Raw genomic sequence first — 18,483 nt, 5'->3', positions numbered from 1 at the left:
GTCCAGAGGACGCAAACATCAATAAAAGATGAAGACACAACAGGTTTGTCTCAGAAAGAGAGTCAAAAGAACATTCTTTTGTTTGACAAAATGTTGAAGTTGACATAAAATGCAAAGATAACAGATGACAGCAGCTCTGAAAAAGCCATTTAGTCTATTATGAACCTCCTCCTGAAGGTAATGAAGACAGAAAATCGGATCGATGCAGGGAAGCAGATGGAGACGTTTGGACAGAAGAGGAACCGGGAGGATGTTGGTGAAAGGATGCTGAGGGTGGAGCTACCAGGAAAGAAGAGGAGGTTTGTGGATGAAGAGGAGGAGGACATGAGGGAGGATGGTGTGAAGGACAAGGTTTCAGAGGAGAGGACCAGAAGAGGGGGGAGGAGTTGCTGTAGCCCCCCTAAAGAGAGCAGCCCAAAGACTACGAAGAAGAAGAAGAAGAAGGTGTCAGTCAAGCACAGATCTGAGGATGAATTGGAAGAAATGTTTGTGAAAAAACCATTAAATAACAGACTCAAGTTCTTCTACTTTAGTGGCTTTTGGCACCGTTCACACCTAGAAAGACATGATGGATGTGACATCTCAGCTGCTGCCACAGGTGTCCAACACCTGGACTGTGAGGAGTTCAGAACCATTCTGATCATGTTTGCTCTAAAGTCCATCTCATCCTGCAGACATGTAGCTTCAACAGAGACAGCTGATGTGTTCAACAGGGTCCAACCCTGACCCTGTTTGGATCAAAGGAGACCTTCTGAGGTGCAGTAAACCACCCTGACTCAGGTGTGGCAGCCAGATTTGGCACAGAGGTCATCTTTGGTGTGCCGGGCGTCGCCATAACGACACCTGATGTGTATTTGGAACATTGATGGAATTCTAAACTCCAACACTTGTCTCATATAAAAAGAAAAATACTTACGGGTTCAATGACAGCAGGTTCTCCCTTTTCTCCCTTTTCTCCATAGTAAGACTGACCTCCACCCACCTGGGGACAGAGTGACGCTTTTTAATATGCATGTCTATTTCTGAAGGGTAGAAGTTGCTGCTGAGACGTGTGAGACGTTGGAAGAGAAGATGAAGAAAATCATCAAAGTTCTGTGCTGATTTAACATGAGCAGAGTTTTTCCCATCTGAGACGGTTCTGCATCTGTTGGTGTTGGTACCAAAACCGTTCGGCCTGGATCTTCCGTTCGGGGTTCTTTCGACTGAAGGTAACGTCACACTACGGTGGCCCCACTTGGACAAACTACGTAGCGTGGAGATCTGCTCGGGTTCTACAAATGTTCATTTCACGTTCCCTTTTGTAATCTAAAGTTTTTTCCCTCATAAATTGTGTCTGACATTATTCTTTGTAATTTTTATAAATAGATTTTGCCACAATCCACTTGTTATTCCAGTTTAAGTTCAGCCGTGGCTGAAAATGTTGTCAGCACGGCTAAATGTCGTTCTTCCGTTCTGCCAATAATAAAGCACTGGGTGCCCGGATTAGAAAAACTACAGGCGAACATGCATTGAATAATAATCATAACAATAATAAAGACACGTTTAGAAGACAATCTCGCTCCATGTCGGAGCTCTGTGTGTTTACAACAGACTTCATTATTTCTTCTTCTATGGTATTATCCTAATTTGTCCAGACCAATCACTGTCTGATACGTCGTCGGACCACCGGACAGCCGATCACATAATCTGACGTCAGCACTAGTCCCAGGACCCTGAACAGAAGTTCCAGGCTGAACGGTCATGGTACCTACACCGGCGTGTCCAGGACTCAGAACCGTCACGGCCGACAGGAGCCCAGTCTTCTGTCTGAGACGGTTCTGAACCCTGCATCTGCCGGCGTGTCCAGGACTCAGAAATTTGTTGCAAAAACTAGTAAGAAGGTTGATGAAACGCAGGTCCAGAGTCATGACTCACACTGCTCCCTGTGAAGTCTGTCTCTGCGGGCGACACCGGACCCAGCTCTTCCTCGTATGCTTCCGGAGTGGGTTTGGCGTCAGTGGAGACAGAATCACCATAGTCTCCATAGTTACCATATTCATAAACTTTCTCGCTGTAATGTTTGTTGCCGTCATATTCCTTTAGATCGTAATCATCGACCTTGGGAAGGTCAGGGTCCGCCGGAGGCGTGGTGTCCACGCCAACCTCCTCCACACCAGTGATGTAATCATCCACGATCTCCTCTTCATAATTCTGGAATTATTTCAAGGTAGAGATGACAGAGAGATGAACGCAGATTAAACATTTCAATGACCTCAGCAAATGCTTTTTTATTTAGCTCGTGCTTTTACTGAATCGCCAAATGAGTACATTATTTAAAAGAGCCTAAAGGCCCGTTCACACCGGGACGAATTTCGCCGGCGATTTTCGCCGACGTTTAACGCCTCGTGACTAAACAAAGGGCACCAATGAGAGTGTGAACACCGAGGCGAAAAAAATCGCCACGCGCCAAAGCGTCAAAAAAAAAAAACGCCTTGGGTTCGTTTTTTTTTTTTTTTGACGCCTCGCGTCAAAATCTATTCGACCAATGAGAACGGCGCTTTTGCACACGTGTCTGGAGCTTCTGAAGTTCCAGTAAAACACAACTTGGGGGCACTCAAACACAAAACTGCCTTGCTGAGCACACATACCAGCGAAGAAGATAGACGCCAAGTAGCGTCTACACTGCCGCGAAGAAATAATGACGGACATTCTAAAATATCCCCGAACCAAGCAGCAGTTGGAGCTACTGGTGCTTGAAATATTCATGTTTTCTTTGTATGATTCTGACAAGCGTGTAAATACTTGCTCTCTTCTTCTGAGTGAAAAGCGACTTTAAGAAGCGTAAAGTTGCGCAGCGCCACCTTGTGTACAGGAGTATTTCTGTTTACATTAAGCGCCATCTAATGTCAGGGAATGAAATTGCATGTTCGCTCGGCTCATCGTCAGCGAAAATCGCCTGGGTGTGAACACAAAAAACGTGGCGAAAAACGCTGGCGAATATTCGTCCCGGTGTGTACGGGCCTTGAGCCTGTGAGGAAGGTAGAAGTATACACCATTTACCATTCACCATTCCTGAGGGTTCAGGCTCTGCAAATGTTCTCCTGAACTCCTGTAAAGACACCGCTGCTCATTTTTCCATGGTTCTGAACATGTCGCATTTCCTACGATGACTCAAATACAGCCAATCAAATCCCAATCAGAAGTACTTTATTGCTCTCCAGGATTCAGCCATCCTGTCTGGTTATGGTTCTTGGTACGTTCCTGTTTTCCTCCATCATGAAGTTCTTCTGGGTTCTCGTCAGTCAGACTGGACTGTCGCATGTTTGTGCGTGTTTACTGCGGTGCAATCACACACGTGTTGTGTTGCTCATGTTGAAGGGCAGCGTTCAACACTAAGAATAGAGAGTATGGTTTCTATGGTTACCGGTTTGGTTTCTTTGGTCTCTGTGGGAGTTTCAGGTTGACTTTCCCTCACGATGCCATAATCGTAACCGCCTGGATACAACTCTGCATCTGCACCGGTCTGCACACACAACCAAGAAAAAATATGGAGGAGGGGGCCACAAAAGAAGCATTCCAGACAGACACACAACTGCACAGATACACACAGATGCACACAACTGAACATATACACAAAAACAGACACACAACTGCACAGATACACACAGATGCACACAACTGAACATATACACAAAAACAGACACACAACTGCACATATGCACACAGATGCACACAACTGAACATATACTCAAAAACACAAACACACAACTGCACAGATACACACAACTGAACATATACACAAAAAACACGAACACACAACTGCACAGATACACACAGATGCACACAACTGAACATATACACAAAAAACACGAACACACAACTGCACAGATACACACAGATGCACACAACTGAACATATACACAAACACAGACACACAACTGCACAGATGCACACAGATGCACACAACTGAACATATACTCAAAAACACAAACACACAACTGCACAGATACACACAACTGAACATATACACAAAAAACACGAACACACAACTGCACAGATACACACAGATGCACACAACTGAACATATACACAAACACAGACACACAACTGCACAGATACACACAGATACACACAACTGAACATATACACAAAAAACACGAACACACAACTGCACAGATACACACAGATGCACACAACTGAACATATACACAGACACACAACTGCACAGATACACACAGATGCACACAACTGAACATATACACAAAAAACACAGACACACAACTGCACAGATACACACAGATGCGCACAACTGAACATATACAAAAAAACACAGACACACAACTGCACAGATACACACAGATGCACACAACTGAACATATACACAAACACAGACACACAACTGCACAGATACACACAGATGCACACAACTGAACATCTACACAGACACACAACTGCTTAGATACACACAGATGCACACAACTGAACATATACACAAAAAACACAGACACACAACTGAACATATACACAGATGCACACAACTGAACAAATACACAAACACAGACACACAACTGCACAGATGCACACAGATGCACACAACTGAACATATACACAAAAACACAGACACACAACTGCACAGATGCACACAACTGAACATATACACAAAAAACACGAACACACAACTGCACAGATACACACAGATGCACACAACTGAACATATACACAAAAACACAGACACACAACTGCACAGATACACACAGATGCACAAAACTGAACAAATACACAAAAAACACAAACACACAACTGCACAGATACACACAGATACACACAACTGAACATATACACAAAAAACACGAACACACAACTGCACAGATACACACAGATGCACACAACTGAACATATACACAGACACACAACTGCACAGATACACACAGATGCACACAACTGAACATATACACAAAAAACACAGACACACAACTGCACAGATACACACAGATGCGCACAACTGAACATATACAAAAAACACAGACACACAACTGCACAGATACACACAGATGCACACAACTGAACATATACACAAACACAGACACACAACTGCACAGATACACACAGATGCACACAACTGAACATCTACACAGACACACAACTGCTTAGATACACACAGATGCACACAACTGAACATATACACAAAAAACACAGACACACAACTGAACATATACACAGATGCACACAACTGAACAAATACACAAACACAGACACACAACTGCACAGATGCACACAGATGCACACAACTGAACATATACACAAAAACACAGACACACAACTGCACAGATGCACACAACTGAACATATACACAAAAAACACGAACACACAACTGCACAGATACACACAGATGCACACAACTGAACATATACACAAAAACACAGACACACAACTGCACAGATACACACAGATGCACAAAACTGAACAAATACACAAAAAACACAAACACACAACTGCACAGATACACACAGATGCACACAACTGAACATATACACAAAACACAGACACACAACTGCACAGATGCACAAAACTGAACAAATACACAAAAAACATTGACACACAATTGAACAAAAACACAAAAATTAACCAGATACACACCCACCTGCAAGTACACAAAACTGCAACACACAATGCACAAACACACACAGCTGCAGAAATTACATGAACTGTTCACAACTGCACAGATACACAGAAATGCAAAGGTCAACAACTGTAAAAGAAATCACAACTCCAAACACAAAACTGAACAAGGACACACAACTCAGCAAATATACACAACTGCACAGATACAAAGAATTCCAAACAAACAACTTCAAACAGGCCCAAGTCCAAAGACACACAACAGCAAACAGGAACGACTGCAGTTTGTGTGCGGTTGTGGAAACGCACACCAACTGCAAACTTGCAGAGGTGCATGCGTTGTGGTTACCTGTGTGTTCTCCCCTGCAGTGGGAGGAGCTTCAGTGGTTTCTCCTTCACTGTAGTCATAGAAGGCCTCGTAGTCGTAGTTGGTGTACTGTGGAGACAGCAGAAGACCGGAGACGCATTAACGGACACTTGAAGTGTGCAGGAGCTTTTGTCCAACAGGATTCAGTTCAGACTCTTCAGACGTGTGAAGAAAACTTAATGTTTGACATTGACCCCCCCATTATTGATCCTAAAAAGACCTCAAGGCTGCAGCTCCACGGATGGATCAGGATACGTCTGAGCTTCTGCAGCAGAGCAGAGCTGTGCTTCAAGGTGGAAATGTCTGAAGTACACAGGCAGCTGCGGAGCAGAGGTACAGTGGTCGACCTCTGATTGCAAGTTTGGTTCTCTCAGAATCAGAAATCCTTTAATGTCATCGTCACACAAGAAGCTTGTGACAACGAAAATCCCGGTGCTCTCCAGCTGTTCGGGCAATTTAAATAAAGTAATAAACATGCATATAAATGGAATAAAAGAATTTATGGGGCTATGAATGTATACATATACATACCTACATACATGTATTGCACATAACCGTTATTACACTTTCTGGATATTGCACATGATTGGTATCCATCCGTTGATGCGAGCTCTGAGTGATCCGTGCTGCCGGCCTGACGGTGGCAGTTGGAACAGGCGGTGGTTGGATGGTGGGAGTGCTTGATGATTGGCTCTGCTCGTGTAGCGAGAGCTGGCGATGCCCTCTAGGCTGGGCAGGGGGGAGCCGGTTGATCACCGTCTGCAGCGCTTTCCCGTCTGCGGCTGAACTTCCTGCGTTCCAGGCTGTGAGGCAGAGCGTCCGGATGCTCTATGGCGGCTCTGTCACCAGCGGCTTCGTCTCTTTTCCTACCCATTTATTGAAATGTCCCTGGGTTAGACATTGAACCCCACATTGCTACTGGTGGTCGGGGTTGGTGCCATCTGTGTATGTGTGTGTATGGGTGTGTGTGTGTGTGGGGGGGGACTTTTTCCTAAAAGAAAATATTTGTTTCTGCCTCAAACAGAAAAGAGAAATTTAGGTTAAGGGTTTAAACATTAAATATTTCCTTTTCTAAGTTCAAAATGTTTTATTTTGTTAAATTTAACAAAATAAAAGAGAGAAATCTGAGTTGTTCCTGGAACAGATACTGAAATTCTTGACCTGGAATTAATTAATTAATTAATTAAGACTTGAATTAGATGAAGATTTGTGAACCACAAAATAAAGTGAAAATAGTCCCAACATTTCTCTGAATGTGTGAGAAAGATCTTTTCTCTAGAGTTTGATTCTCAAACTACTGTCAGCTGGAAGCTTTCAGGTTTTTCTGAAGATCTTAAAGCCTCATTATTACAGGAAAATAAGAAAACCTTTTCATTTGAGCACTAAATATGTAAGAAACCTTAAACCTAGATGTCAGTGCAGTTTTAAGTGACTTTATATCTAAATGAATTTTGTTTGATTGACACGTTTCTTTTTGATTTGATTTGATTTTAATGTCATTTTTGTCAGGACTGAAGAAGCCAGCAGAGTTTTTTCCTCGGTTTGCTGATGAACATCTACCATCCCAGGCTGAAGGCAGCAGACGCCCCCACCCCTTAAAGATCTCTGGAAAAGGACACGCTTGGCTACAAACTGAGAGGTTGAAGAAAAACACAATATGAGCCCCCCCTATTCATTTGTGCTTTGATGGAAATTTGTTTGTGTTGTGCAGAAGGATTAGCGCTCATAAATTACGCCGCTTAACTTCAGGAATGGGGCAGAAACTGAGAAGGAATGAAGCAGATTTACGGCGCTCTTGAAGCCAAACTGCTCCCTGCTGTCTACTTCCAGATGACAAGCTCCTGATGTTGGAGCTGAGACGTTACGGATGATGAAGCAACATTTTCCAGCACTGGTACCCACCACACTTTGGAATAAAGACAGAGCTCCTGATTTTTCCTCCACTTTCTCCCTTGAACCACGGATTCTTTTCCAGGTACTGAAAGTGAGCGTCTGCGCTGCTGCTGCTGCGTCTGCGCAGAGCCTGCAGAACTCGTTAGTCATATAAATCAACGAGGACCCAGACCTCGGAGCAGGGAAGGAATTTTCCAACGTGAGCTCATCAGTTATTTAGTGAATTACCAGAGAAGAAGGAGAAGCAGCGGAAAAGATGGAAAATCTCAAATTCCCAAGGAGAAATAAAAACTGGAAAAACAAAATCGCTGGAATTTCAAAGTCATCTGTTTGTCTTTGAAGGAGAATTTTTCTGCAAAATGCTGTAAATTTTATGAAAGTTCAAAGAAATGAAAATACAGCAGAAAAAAGTGTCAAAAGTTTTGCTTTTAGCTGATCAGAAAACTGTTGAGCCTCATTTCAAACATGCTCTTATTTTGAAAAAAGTCTTTCACTCTGGCTCTTGACCCCCCCTCAGATACTCACCTCGGGTTCCTGAGCCTGGGGGGCGTCCTGGTGACTGGGTGTTTGGCAGTCGGGGCTGTAGTGCTCACAGTAGTCGTGGGCTGCGTGGGGGTCCGCCACGATTAGCAGCTGCTGGATGTCTCCCTGGAAGGGGGGGGGGGGACATTTTAACCTTGGTTCCGTCGTCAGTGGGTGAGGGGTCACATCACGATATTTACTATTATAAACTTGTTTTTCATCCACTTTTTCAATCAAGGCTGCAGACAATGGCTCATCTAAAAGGGTCCATTTCCCATGAGCCTTTGGGAATGACAGATGACCCCCGTCCAATCACGACTGTCCATCTCAAGCTTCTGTCCCCCTACCAAACTGAGCTCAGACAACAGTTTGAGCCCATGAGTGACCAGCTAAATGTTTCCTGATGGGGTCAGACCTCTTTAACCCCCCCTCAGAGACACGCCCTGCTTAAACCTCAGCAGTCAGGAGGGTTGGATGGGGGTCCTCATGTCCACGGCCTGCGCCCCTCCCTTCCAGGTGTGACAGCGGCTGCCCCGCTCCACAGGTGTCACACCTGCAGACTCAGCTGTCCCGCTCTTAGAAATGAAGCTTCAGCGTCGTCTGAAGGTCGGCGCTCACCTCAAAGACCTGCTGATCCAGGATCCTGGTGCCGAAGAGCGTGATGCCGTCAGTGCTGATCACGGCCCCGCCGCTTCTCTGGAGAGGCCTGGTCCCCTTCTTCCTACAGTCCACGAAGATGCTGACGCTCTTCTTTTCCACGCTGAGAGCCACTCGATGCCACCTGTCCAACAGAGAGGAAGGTCAAAGGTCAGCACGGACCGCTGCGTTCTGTGGTTGGCGTGCGGCGTGGAACCATCTCTGGGTTTATGTTGAAGTGAAACAGCAGAAAAATCCAAAGTTTAAGCAAAACAAACTGGATGTTTCCTCAACAGCGGAGCTCTGAGCAAACGGTCACAGTGATGCTGGACTCCATCTTCAGGGTCTCCTGGACGTCCATCCCAGAGTCACACAAGGGGCAGTTTGGAGCCCCCCCCCCCCCCCCAGAGCACGGGGGAACCAAACAGAACCGTCACCTTTATGAACCATTTTTGGAACTGTTTAAAGATGGGAGACCTTCAGGACCAGGACCGACAGTCCTGAAGGTCTACCATCCGCCCAGATTTCCAGATCCCTTTCTTGCTGCTGATCACCTGGATCAGGTGTGTTCAATCAATCAGAATGAGAAGAGACCCGAGTCAGCTGATCAGCAGGGAGGGGGTGGAGCTGGAGGATCAGGACTGGGCGGCTCTTCCTCAAAGACCAGATGTGTCAAAGAATGTTCATCTTTCAGAGAATAAAGGCTTCTCTGTGGGGGGAGGAACGCCCCCGTTCCCATTAGATTTATTACAAAACTGTGTTTCTTCTGCAGCTCATTTGCATTTTCCCATGATGCCTCTGCTGTAGCTCATCTGGAGCCTTGGTTCGGTCTCACAGGCGTGACAGGATCCAGTCAAACATTTGTTCATAACTAAGACCTTTGAGAAAACAGCGTCTGTCAAACTGAGGACAGACGGACGGAGCGGGGGGGGACCTACTTTCCATCAGCAAGGTTGACGGAGCGGAACAGGGGGTACTCCTCAGGGCGGGGGCTGCCGTGCTGGTCCTCGTAGAGGAAGAGCGGGGCGCGGCCCACCTCCACGCCGAGCTGCTGGACGCCCTGCTGGTCGTAGACGGACAGGAGGAAGGACTGGAGTCCGGCTTTGGGCCTGATGGTGAACAGGATGGAGAAATCCTCCGGGAAAGCCCCCCCTGCAGGAACGAGAGGCATGTAGGTCGACAAGGAAACTCATGTCATAATCCCCCCCCCCCCCCCCCACACACACACACACATAGCCCCTTAAGGGGGCAGTTGTGTTGTTTTTGGCTCCTTAAGACTCTGTTGAAGCCAGAGACAGAAAAATGTTTGGAAGCTGAAACAAAGACACAACCATACACACACAGAGACACAACCCTACACACACACACACACACAGAGACACAACCCTAAACACACACACACACACACACACAGACACAACCCTACACACACACACAGAGACACAACCCTACACACACACACACACACAGACAAAACCCTACACACACACACAGACACAACCCTACACGCAAACACACACCAACACACACAGAGACATACCCTTACACACACCAACACACACAGAGACACAACCTTACACACACACACACACACACACCACCCTACACACACACACACACACACACAGAGACACAACCCTACACACACACACACACCAACACACACAGAGACACAACCTTACACACACCAACACACACAGAGACACAACCATACACACACACACACACACACAGACACAACCCTACACACACACACACACACACACAGAGACACAACCCTACACACACACACACACAGACACAACCCTACACACACACACACACACCAACACACACAGAGACACAACCTTACACACACCAACACACACAGAGACACAACCTTACACACACACATCATCTAAACTTACATGTAAACACATGAAAATCTCTTTGTTTTTTGTGGATTAAATTCTTTTTCTTGTTTATTTAACTAAATAAAACAATTTTATGTTGTTGTTTTTGTTTTGTTTTTTGAAAAAAAAGCATAAATCTAAGTATTACAATAAAAAGTTCCTGTGTTTTTGAGTTGATGACTTCAAATTTGTTCAAACGTTCCTGGTTTTGGGTCCGGTTCTGATACCGGTTCTGGGCAGACTGACAGTAATCAGGATGAGTTTGTCATGATGCTGTTTGTTTGTGGAAGTGCAGTTCTGAGTCTCCAGATGTGCAGATCGGGTCAGAACAGTAACCAGACCCCCCCTGCAGCAGTGGTTAAGGTGGGGACGCGTGTCCACAGGGACACCTCCACCTCAGTGAGGTCGGGTGTTCCACACAGATGAGCAGAGCGCTTCCTTCACCTGGAAAAATCTGTTTGGTGGGAACGCTGATCTGAACGTTCCTGCTGATCCTGAACGCCACGTCGGGTTTGGATCCTCTCCGGAAGGTGCAGAATCCAGGTGCTTTCCGGACTCCTTCAGGGGAACTCTGGAAGTCCAGCAGCTTCAGGACGTCCACGGGTTCAGCTGAGGACACAACGATCACAGTCAAAACACGTCTTTGCACCAGAGATATACAAATACACACACACACATATATATATATATATATATATGTATATATATATATATATATATATATATATATATATATACATATATATATATATATATATAATGTCATTAGAGTAAAGGAATTGAGTTTCTTTAGAGAAATGTTAGATTTTTCCTCATTATGGGGATTTCACAGACGACCATAGAAGCAGCAGCATCAGATGGAAACGGGCTGAAGCAGCTCAGCGTGACGGTAACCCCCCCCCCAGTCCAGATCCATCACCCCCGCCTGTTTATGAGCTGCTGGGCTGAGCAGCAATAAAAATGTTAGCAAGCATTCAGGGGAAATAATTGCCCCAAACCACCCCCCACCGGCCCCCGCATGCAGATCATTAGGTCTTCACAATAAGGGGAACCCGGGGGGGGGGGGGGGGGGGGGGGGCTTTACAAGCCCCCAAACAGAACTGAACTCTGTTTTATCAATGGGGCCAAGGTCTGGGAGGGTCTGCCAGTCATAAACAGTTCCCTAACCCCCCCCCGCTGCTGTCTAACTCATGAGCTGCGTTTTATTGGGGGGTGGGGGTGAAAGGATGATTCGACATTTCTGTCGTTTTAAACGAGTCGCTGCACCAAGAAATGATATGAGAATAATAACCATGACATTCAGAGGAACGGCGGCGCCGCACGCCGCCTAAAATAGCAGGACTAAAATAACGGTCAAGCTGAGCAGCGTCAGCCTCACTGTGAGAGATCCTGGTTCAAATCCAGAGGAGAAAGTCATCAAGACCAACCTGACATGTGAGATGACGCTAAAGCTGATGTTGTTTCTCCCTTTTCTGTTCTTTACTGATCCGGTTTCAGTTTATGTCTGGGACCTTCTCCTAACAAAGACCCCACTGTGGAACCAAAGCCCAATCAGGAAAACTAGAACCGAGCCCTGAGATCCGTTCAGTAACTGAACCAAGTCCAGAACCTTCAAACTGATCTTAGTCTAAAAAAGAAGCCAGGATGATTTGGGGAAAACTAAATGATGGAAAACCACAGCTGGCCCTGGTTCTAACCCCCCCCCTGACTGGTCTGGACCTGGTCATACCCAAGCAAGACTAACTAGATCACTGATCCCCTTTGCCGCTCTGAATGCATCACTGTGACAGAGAAACCTGGACTTCAAAAGCGTTCAGCCCAAATCTTTAGTCCTGAGTATAAATGTTTTCCAACGTTTACTTGGAAGTTTGAGCTTTCAGCTTCTTTTGAGGAGATTCTTTGGGTTTCTTTCTTTCCTCTTTTATGCATTCTTGAATTATTTTCATCGAAGTTTATTTTTCTCTTGCTGCCTTTAGGAGGCGCCAGAGGAAATCGTCTTCTTTCATTTAACCGCGTCCTTTGTCTTCTCCTGACTCACACCGATCTCCGTCACTACATTCACCATCAAAACACGTTTTTTACCAGTGTTTTGTTCTACATATGGGGCGGCTGTGGTGCAGCGGTACGGCAGGTGACCTCTGATTTATTACTATTTATTATTATTTAGATTTAACACATCACTGCACACCTTCTGACCTTCAAGCACATCTCCACTTTTTTGACTGAATTCCCAACATCTTCCAGCATCTTTCAAACCTTTGAGGTCGTGGTGATGCTGGAGCCTATCCCAGCTGTGTTGGGTGGGAGGGGTTCACCCCGGATGGTTCAGAGTCCATGACCGCACCACATACCCCCACATGAACACGGAAGGCACAACTTACAGAAAACAATCAACCTCTGATGGATGTTTGAACGAGGAGAGGACGAGCCGACCGCTACACCACCGTGCAGCACAGCAGATAGATTATCCAGCTGATTTGTGTTCAAATCCCAAGAGATGTTTGATAGTGAAATGTCTCAAAGCAGAAGCGTGAAGCTCTGCTTCTGCTTTGGATCAGCTTCAGATCCCACAGCCAACATGACCATCAGACCACAGCCTCCATGTGGAAGTTCCCTTTCAAAATAATGGTCGCCAGGAAGGATTTTGAAGCTCAAATGCCAAAGCAGGAAGAAGATTCTCCATGAGACAGAAGTTTTTTAAAACCTACAAACACTTCATGTCCTTCTAATAAAGTCAAACTGGCTTCTTCTGAAAACCTTTCCAAATATTTTCTGTTTCTCCGTCAGGTGGTGCAGGAAGTCAGGAAATGCTGACCGTGCAGTTCCATGTTGCTTTGGGTGACAGGGAGGGGCTCAGGGTGGAGCAACCAGTCCACATGCTGAAACCATTATGGACCTGGCACCGCTCCCTTCGCCTCCCCCACCCCCAACCCAAACATAGATGGAGGTGAAATGAGCAGCCCCCATCCTCTGCGCTGCTTCTCCTGTGATGAGAAGAACAGTTCTGGGCTGCCAGAGGTTCTGATGGAACCAAGCCAGAACCCAGAGACACCCAGCCACCGCCTCAGCCTCAGCAGCCTCAGCAAAACAGACTTTTTCCAGAAAGAGGAATGATTGAAAGAGCAGAGACGGCCTGCAGCAGCAGGACCCAAACGGCTCGGATGACTGCCGCCGCTTCTTCAAAGAGCCCAGCTTCTGCTTCCTGGAAAACAAAGGAACCTGGACTGAAGGCTCTTTGTGAGTTTAGAATGCCGCTCTGACTACCGCATTCCTCAAGGCCTCATCTGTTCCAGATGTGCTAAATTGGCCAGGACCCCCCTCCCCCCTCTGACCCACCCACGGCAACCCCCACTCTTCAGCCTCGTGCCCCTCCTTCACAATTCCACAACCAGAAGCACGAGATGCCGCCACTATCCCCCAATCCTTGCGGCCCCCAGCTGGGGGCACGTCATGGTTTTAGGGGAGGTTCTGCCCCTCCCCGAGGATCACGGCCCCCACACCGAGCTTCAGTCACCATCTGGGAAAAAAGGACCCCCATCTTCATAGAGATGAGGACCAGAAAACCCTCAGCAGAGGTTCTGTTCCTGCAGGATCCTGTGAGGCGCAGCGACACGCCGCTCATCACTTATGAGGGTCCAGCTTCATAAGTCCTGGGGGGGGGGGGTAACTTTGATGTCTAAGTTTAGACCTCTGATTAACTTTGAAATGGGAGACGCTCTAATTTGAAGTCTGGGGCTCTGCGGTCTCCCGCGGCATCATGGGATGTCTCCTGGCAGCACAGGCACCAATCCCAGCTCCCTGGACGGCCTGTAAGGTTTCTCAGCACTTCTAACAATCATGGTTGGCTTCCAAATGTGTGAGGAAGCAGAAGACTGAGCCGCTTTCAATCCGGAGGATTTGGCTTTCGTGGATTTTCTGATAAAACTGAGAAAATCCAGCAAAAGAAAAGTTTTAATGAAGCAGCATCTGATTCCTGTTTTAATGTTACCATAATAAACATTTAACATCTTCATTAGAGTTCATATAGGACGAGTTAAAAAGCTTAAAGTACAAATAAAGATGAAACTAACTCTTAAGGTCGGAGCTTCAACTCCACAAAGCGCACTGTACCACGTGACCCAAATACGTTTATTTAATCAAAACAAAGGTTTCAGATTCCTTTTGTTTTTCATAAAAGACCTTTTTGGACACATTAGGAGTTTACACTTTATCCGCACCTCCATCTCTCCGCGCATGAAGCCACTTCTGCGCCTGCGCAGCAGCTGAAAGTCTAAAGCTGAACTAAAGACAAACTTTTCTCTGGTGATGCGAAATTTCAAAACTGGATTCGGGTTCATTTCATCTTCACCTCATCCTTCTGCTCCTACTGCTGCGCAGTCCTATTAGTCTCAGCTGACGGCTCCTTCTGGATGAGGGACGTGACAGACACAGCCAGACCGAACCCCTTTTTTGTTTTAATCAAAGATGACTTAACCCTTGTGCTATCTTAGATGACCCCCCCCCCCTTCCAGTGACGTGTTCTTCCTACCAGGACAAAGGTGGATAAAGGTGGAAAGATTTCATGTAATCCATGGACACCAGTGAAGATCACAAATCATTGAAGAAAAAAGGTTCAGAGCACTGTCTAGTGGGTCTAGATGACCCAACTCCCAATGTTAAAGTGCCTAGGATAGAACAAGGGTTACAGCTGAAAAAGTGGACTCTATTCAAACGAGGGACGCAGACGAGGTTCGAACCCTAGACGGGGGTCCGTTCCAGCTGCAGGTTCTCCCTGGAGCGGCTGCGCTCTGCCATCCGTGGGCAGGATGCCAGCACGTGAAGGGGCACCTGGTTGACAGGTCACGCGCGCGTCCTCTTACCTGCTCGGGCGGGTTGAAAGGTTAAAACCATGAACGCGGCTAGAGTCCAGTCCCACAGACATCTTTTCGTTTTCCACCTGGTGCTCCATCTCTGTATCTCCATGGTGAGCGCCCGCTGCGGCTCCGGTAACGGGCGACCTTTCAAACGTCAGTCGGAGGAAAGTGCGCGTCCTTTACTGCACCATGTGTGGACAGATGCGGGGGGTCTCCGGAAAAACAGCCCCGTCAGATCCGCAAAAGCTCCGCGCAAACGGTGAAGGCTGTCAGGAAAAAGCGCAAAGACTACGGCAAGAAAGCTGCGCGCGCGCACCGCGAGGAGGCAGGACGAACGTGACCCTGGAAAACCCGCCGCCCATCACATCACCGGGAGGAGAGACGGCTTTGAACCGCCCCCCACCACCCAGAGACCCGGACTGCATCCGCAGAAGCGTCAGAGTCAGGACTGGACTCAGAACCACAGGCACAGAAGGAACCAGGGTTCCTGTCCAACCGGGATCCTGGTCCAGAGAGACAGTGATGCGAAAACCAATATGAGTTCAACAAATGTTGTATTGAAAAATCCTGGAATCCAAGGAGACTTTTAGAGAATCCCAGTTTTTACATCCGCTGAAGTCATCGTAGTAGGTTTAGGAAGACCGCCCCTGAACCTACCACTATGATGGAATCAACCTGGATGAATGAGAGTCTAGACATCAGCTGAAGGTTTCCAGGCGCCACACTAAAGACGTTTAAAGGTTCCTCTGGCAGCAGAAACATACAAACCCTCCAGGGGCCCACGGAGCCCTCCAGGGGCCCACGGAGCCCTCCAGGGCCCACGGAGCCCTCCAGGGGCCCACAGAGCCCTCCAGGGGCCTACGGAGCCCTCCAGGGCCCACGGAGCCCTCCAGGGCCCCACGCAGCCGTCCAGGGGCCCACGGAGCCCTCCAGGGGCCCACGGAGCCCTCTAGGGGCCAACAGAGCCCTCCAGGGGCCCACGGAGCCCTCCAGGGCCCACGGAGCCCTCACTCAAAAAAAGGAAATTACCAGCCAATTAAGTTAACGAAAAAGTAACTTGTCATTTCAACCAGAAAATTTTATGTTTGTAAATCTTACGTGAATGAATCATGTCGATTGTACATAAAAATAATCCATTTAAAAGTTACTAATTTCAATCATGTTGATCCAACATGATACCATTAAATTGGATACATTGGTAATCGCAAGGAATTGTGGGATTCCATTTTCTTTGTCTATCTGAGCAGATTGGGGTCTAAGTGTGAGTTTTTGTCCATGGGTTTTATTGTCTAGCTGTTTTACTCTGTTTTAACTAGTGATTTAAACTGTTATGTTTATTTTTTTTTGCACCATGAGTTAAAGTTTGGTAGAGGATGATGACCAACCCCCTTGTGTGGCAAACTGTTAATGTTCCAATACTTAACACAGAGTTCGCGGTAATTGAGCTCCTGTCTTGTGATGTGGGACTTTGCTGGGTAATTCATGTCTTTGATGTGAAAATTAAAAGACCCACTGGTTGTAACTTTGGAACAACATATCAATTACAGATGAATAAATAAAATTAAAGAAATAAATAGAAATTCAACTTAAATAAACTTAATTTACTTAGGTGTGACCAATTGAAGTGATTCAATTAAATTGGATCAACTTTTTTCTTTTTAGAGTGAGCAACAATATCAATTTAAAGTTGGGTGCAACTGCTCTATTTAAATTGAATCAACTTAAATGTATTAGTTTGAACCTAAATACATTAAGTTGAGCCAACCTAAATAAATTAAGTAGGACCAACATGATTCATTTTTGTTCAAGTAACGCAATCTAATCATGTGGAAATCCTTTCCATAATTTTTTTATGTTCATTCAAAGTGAACGTTTTTTGAGTGCTCCAGGGCCCCACGCAGCCGTCCAGGGGGTCTACGGAGCCCTCCAGGGGGAGAGTGGTTAAACAGGAAAAATAATTGTATAAACCAATTAATAATTGGATTAATCAATTATGCTCGTACTGTTGTGAGCAGAGCAGCTGCACTCGTAGCTTCATGTTTGCAGGCAGGGGAGGGTGCCTTGTTACGGTGTGTACAATAGAGGAGGCTTTGGACCGCAGTCCGTCCAGCTGCTCCGCGTGAGCGGGCTGCCGGTCTCAGGAGGTCCGAATCCCTCGGGAGATTAATGTCTCCAAGCAGAGGAGCTGGGACGGGCGGAGGCGGCATTTGAATGAACAGTTCTGAGAAACCGTGCAAACAATCATGAATTTGTGTTTCCAAGCTGGTCCAGACAAAATAAAAGCTGATGTTCTTCCACGTTGTTAGCACATATGACCTTAACCCAAACCCTTCTTCCGGGTCCGTTCTGCCAACAATAAAGAACCGGCCATATGGATTTAAAAATCTATAAGCGAACATGAACTTAATAATAATCAGAACAATGATAGATCATCTCGCTCTATGTCGATCCTTTGTTTACAAGGAACTACCAATGTTTTTATCCAGACCAATCACTGTCTTCCACGTCATTGGACCAAAACACAGCCAATCAGGAGTTCTTGTATTTTTAATTTTTATTCATTTATGAGAGATAAAATCAAATCAAATGTTCTTATGAAATGTAATATAGAGGAGTTTGATTTTTTTTAAACCTGTTTTTGTGAATATAAAAGCTTCAAGTATTAAAACATTAAGAAATAAATCAAATGTCCCCTTGGATGAGTCCAAAAAGTACTTGTTTT

The 18,483-nt window shown here is 46.1% G+C and overlaps 1 protein-coding gene across 1 annotated transcript in view; it reads right to left on the bottom strand.

The window, feature by feature from the left end:
* LOC101171898 (collagen alpha-1(XI) chain-like) overlaps nucleotides 1–16,107 on the bottom strand; it is a 75,762-nt gene extending 59,655 nt beyond the window's left edge. Inside the window, exons 1-9 of the mRNA XM_023965025.1 lie at nucleotides 15,768–16,107; nucleotides 11,353–11,517; nucleotides 9,955–10,168; nucleotides 8,999–9,161; nucleotides 8,384–8,506; nucleotides 5,948–6,034; nucleotides 3,404–3,502; nucleotides 1,915–2,190; nucleotides 917–982 (exon numbers count right to left, since the gene is read on the bottom strand). Coding sequence (XP_023820793.1) covers nucleotides 917–982; nucleotides 1,915–2,190; nucleotides 3,404–3,502; nucleotides 5,948–6,034; nucleotides 8,384–8,506; nucleotides 8,999–9,161; nucleotides 9,955–10,168; nucleotides 11,353–11,517; nucleotides 15,768–15,870 — 1,296 coding nt within the window. The 5' untranslated portion in view covers nucleotides 15,871–16,107. The remainder of the gene's footprint in view (nucleotides 1–916; nucleotides 983–1,914; nucleotides 2,191–3,403; nucleotides 3,503–5,947; nucleotides 6,035–8,383; nucleotides 8,507–8,998; nucleotides 9,162–9,954; nucleotides 10,169–11,352; nucleotides 11,518–15,767) is intronic.
* Nucleotides 16,108–18,483: the final 2,376 nt, after the last annotated feature.

Source organism: Oryzias latipes, chromosome 17, assembly GCF_002234675.1.
Source record: "Oryzias latipes chromosome 17, ASM223467v1".
Taxonomy (NCBI): domain Eukaryota; kingdom Metazoa; phylum Chordata; class Actinopteri; order Beloniformes; family Adrianichthyidae; genus Oryzias; species Oryzias latipes.
This window is presented reverse-complemented; position numbering and strand designations above follow the sequence as displayed.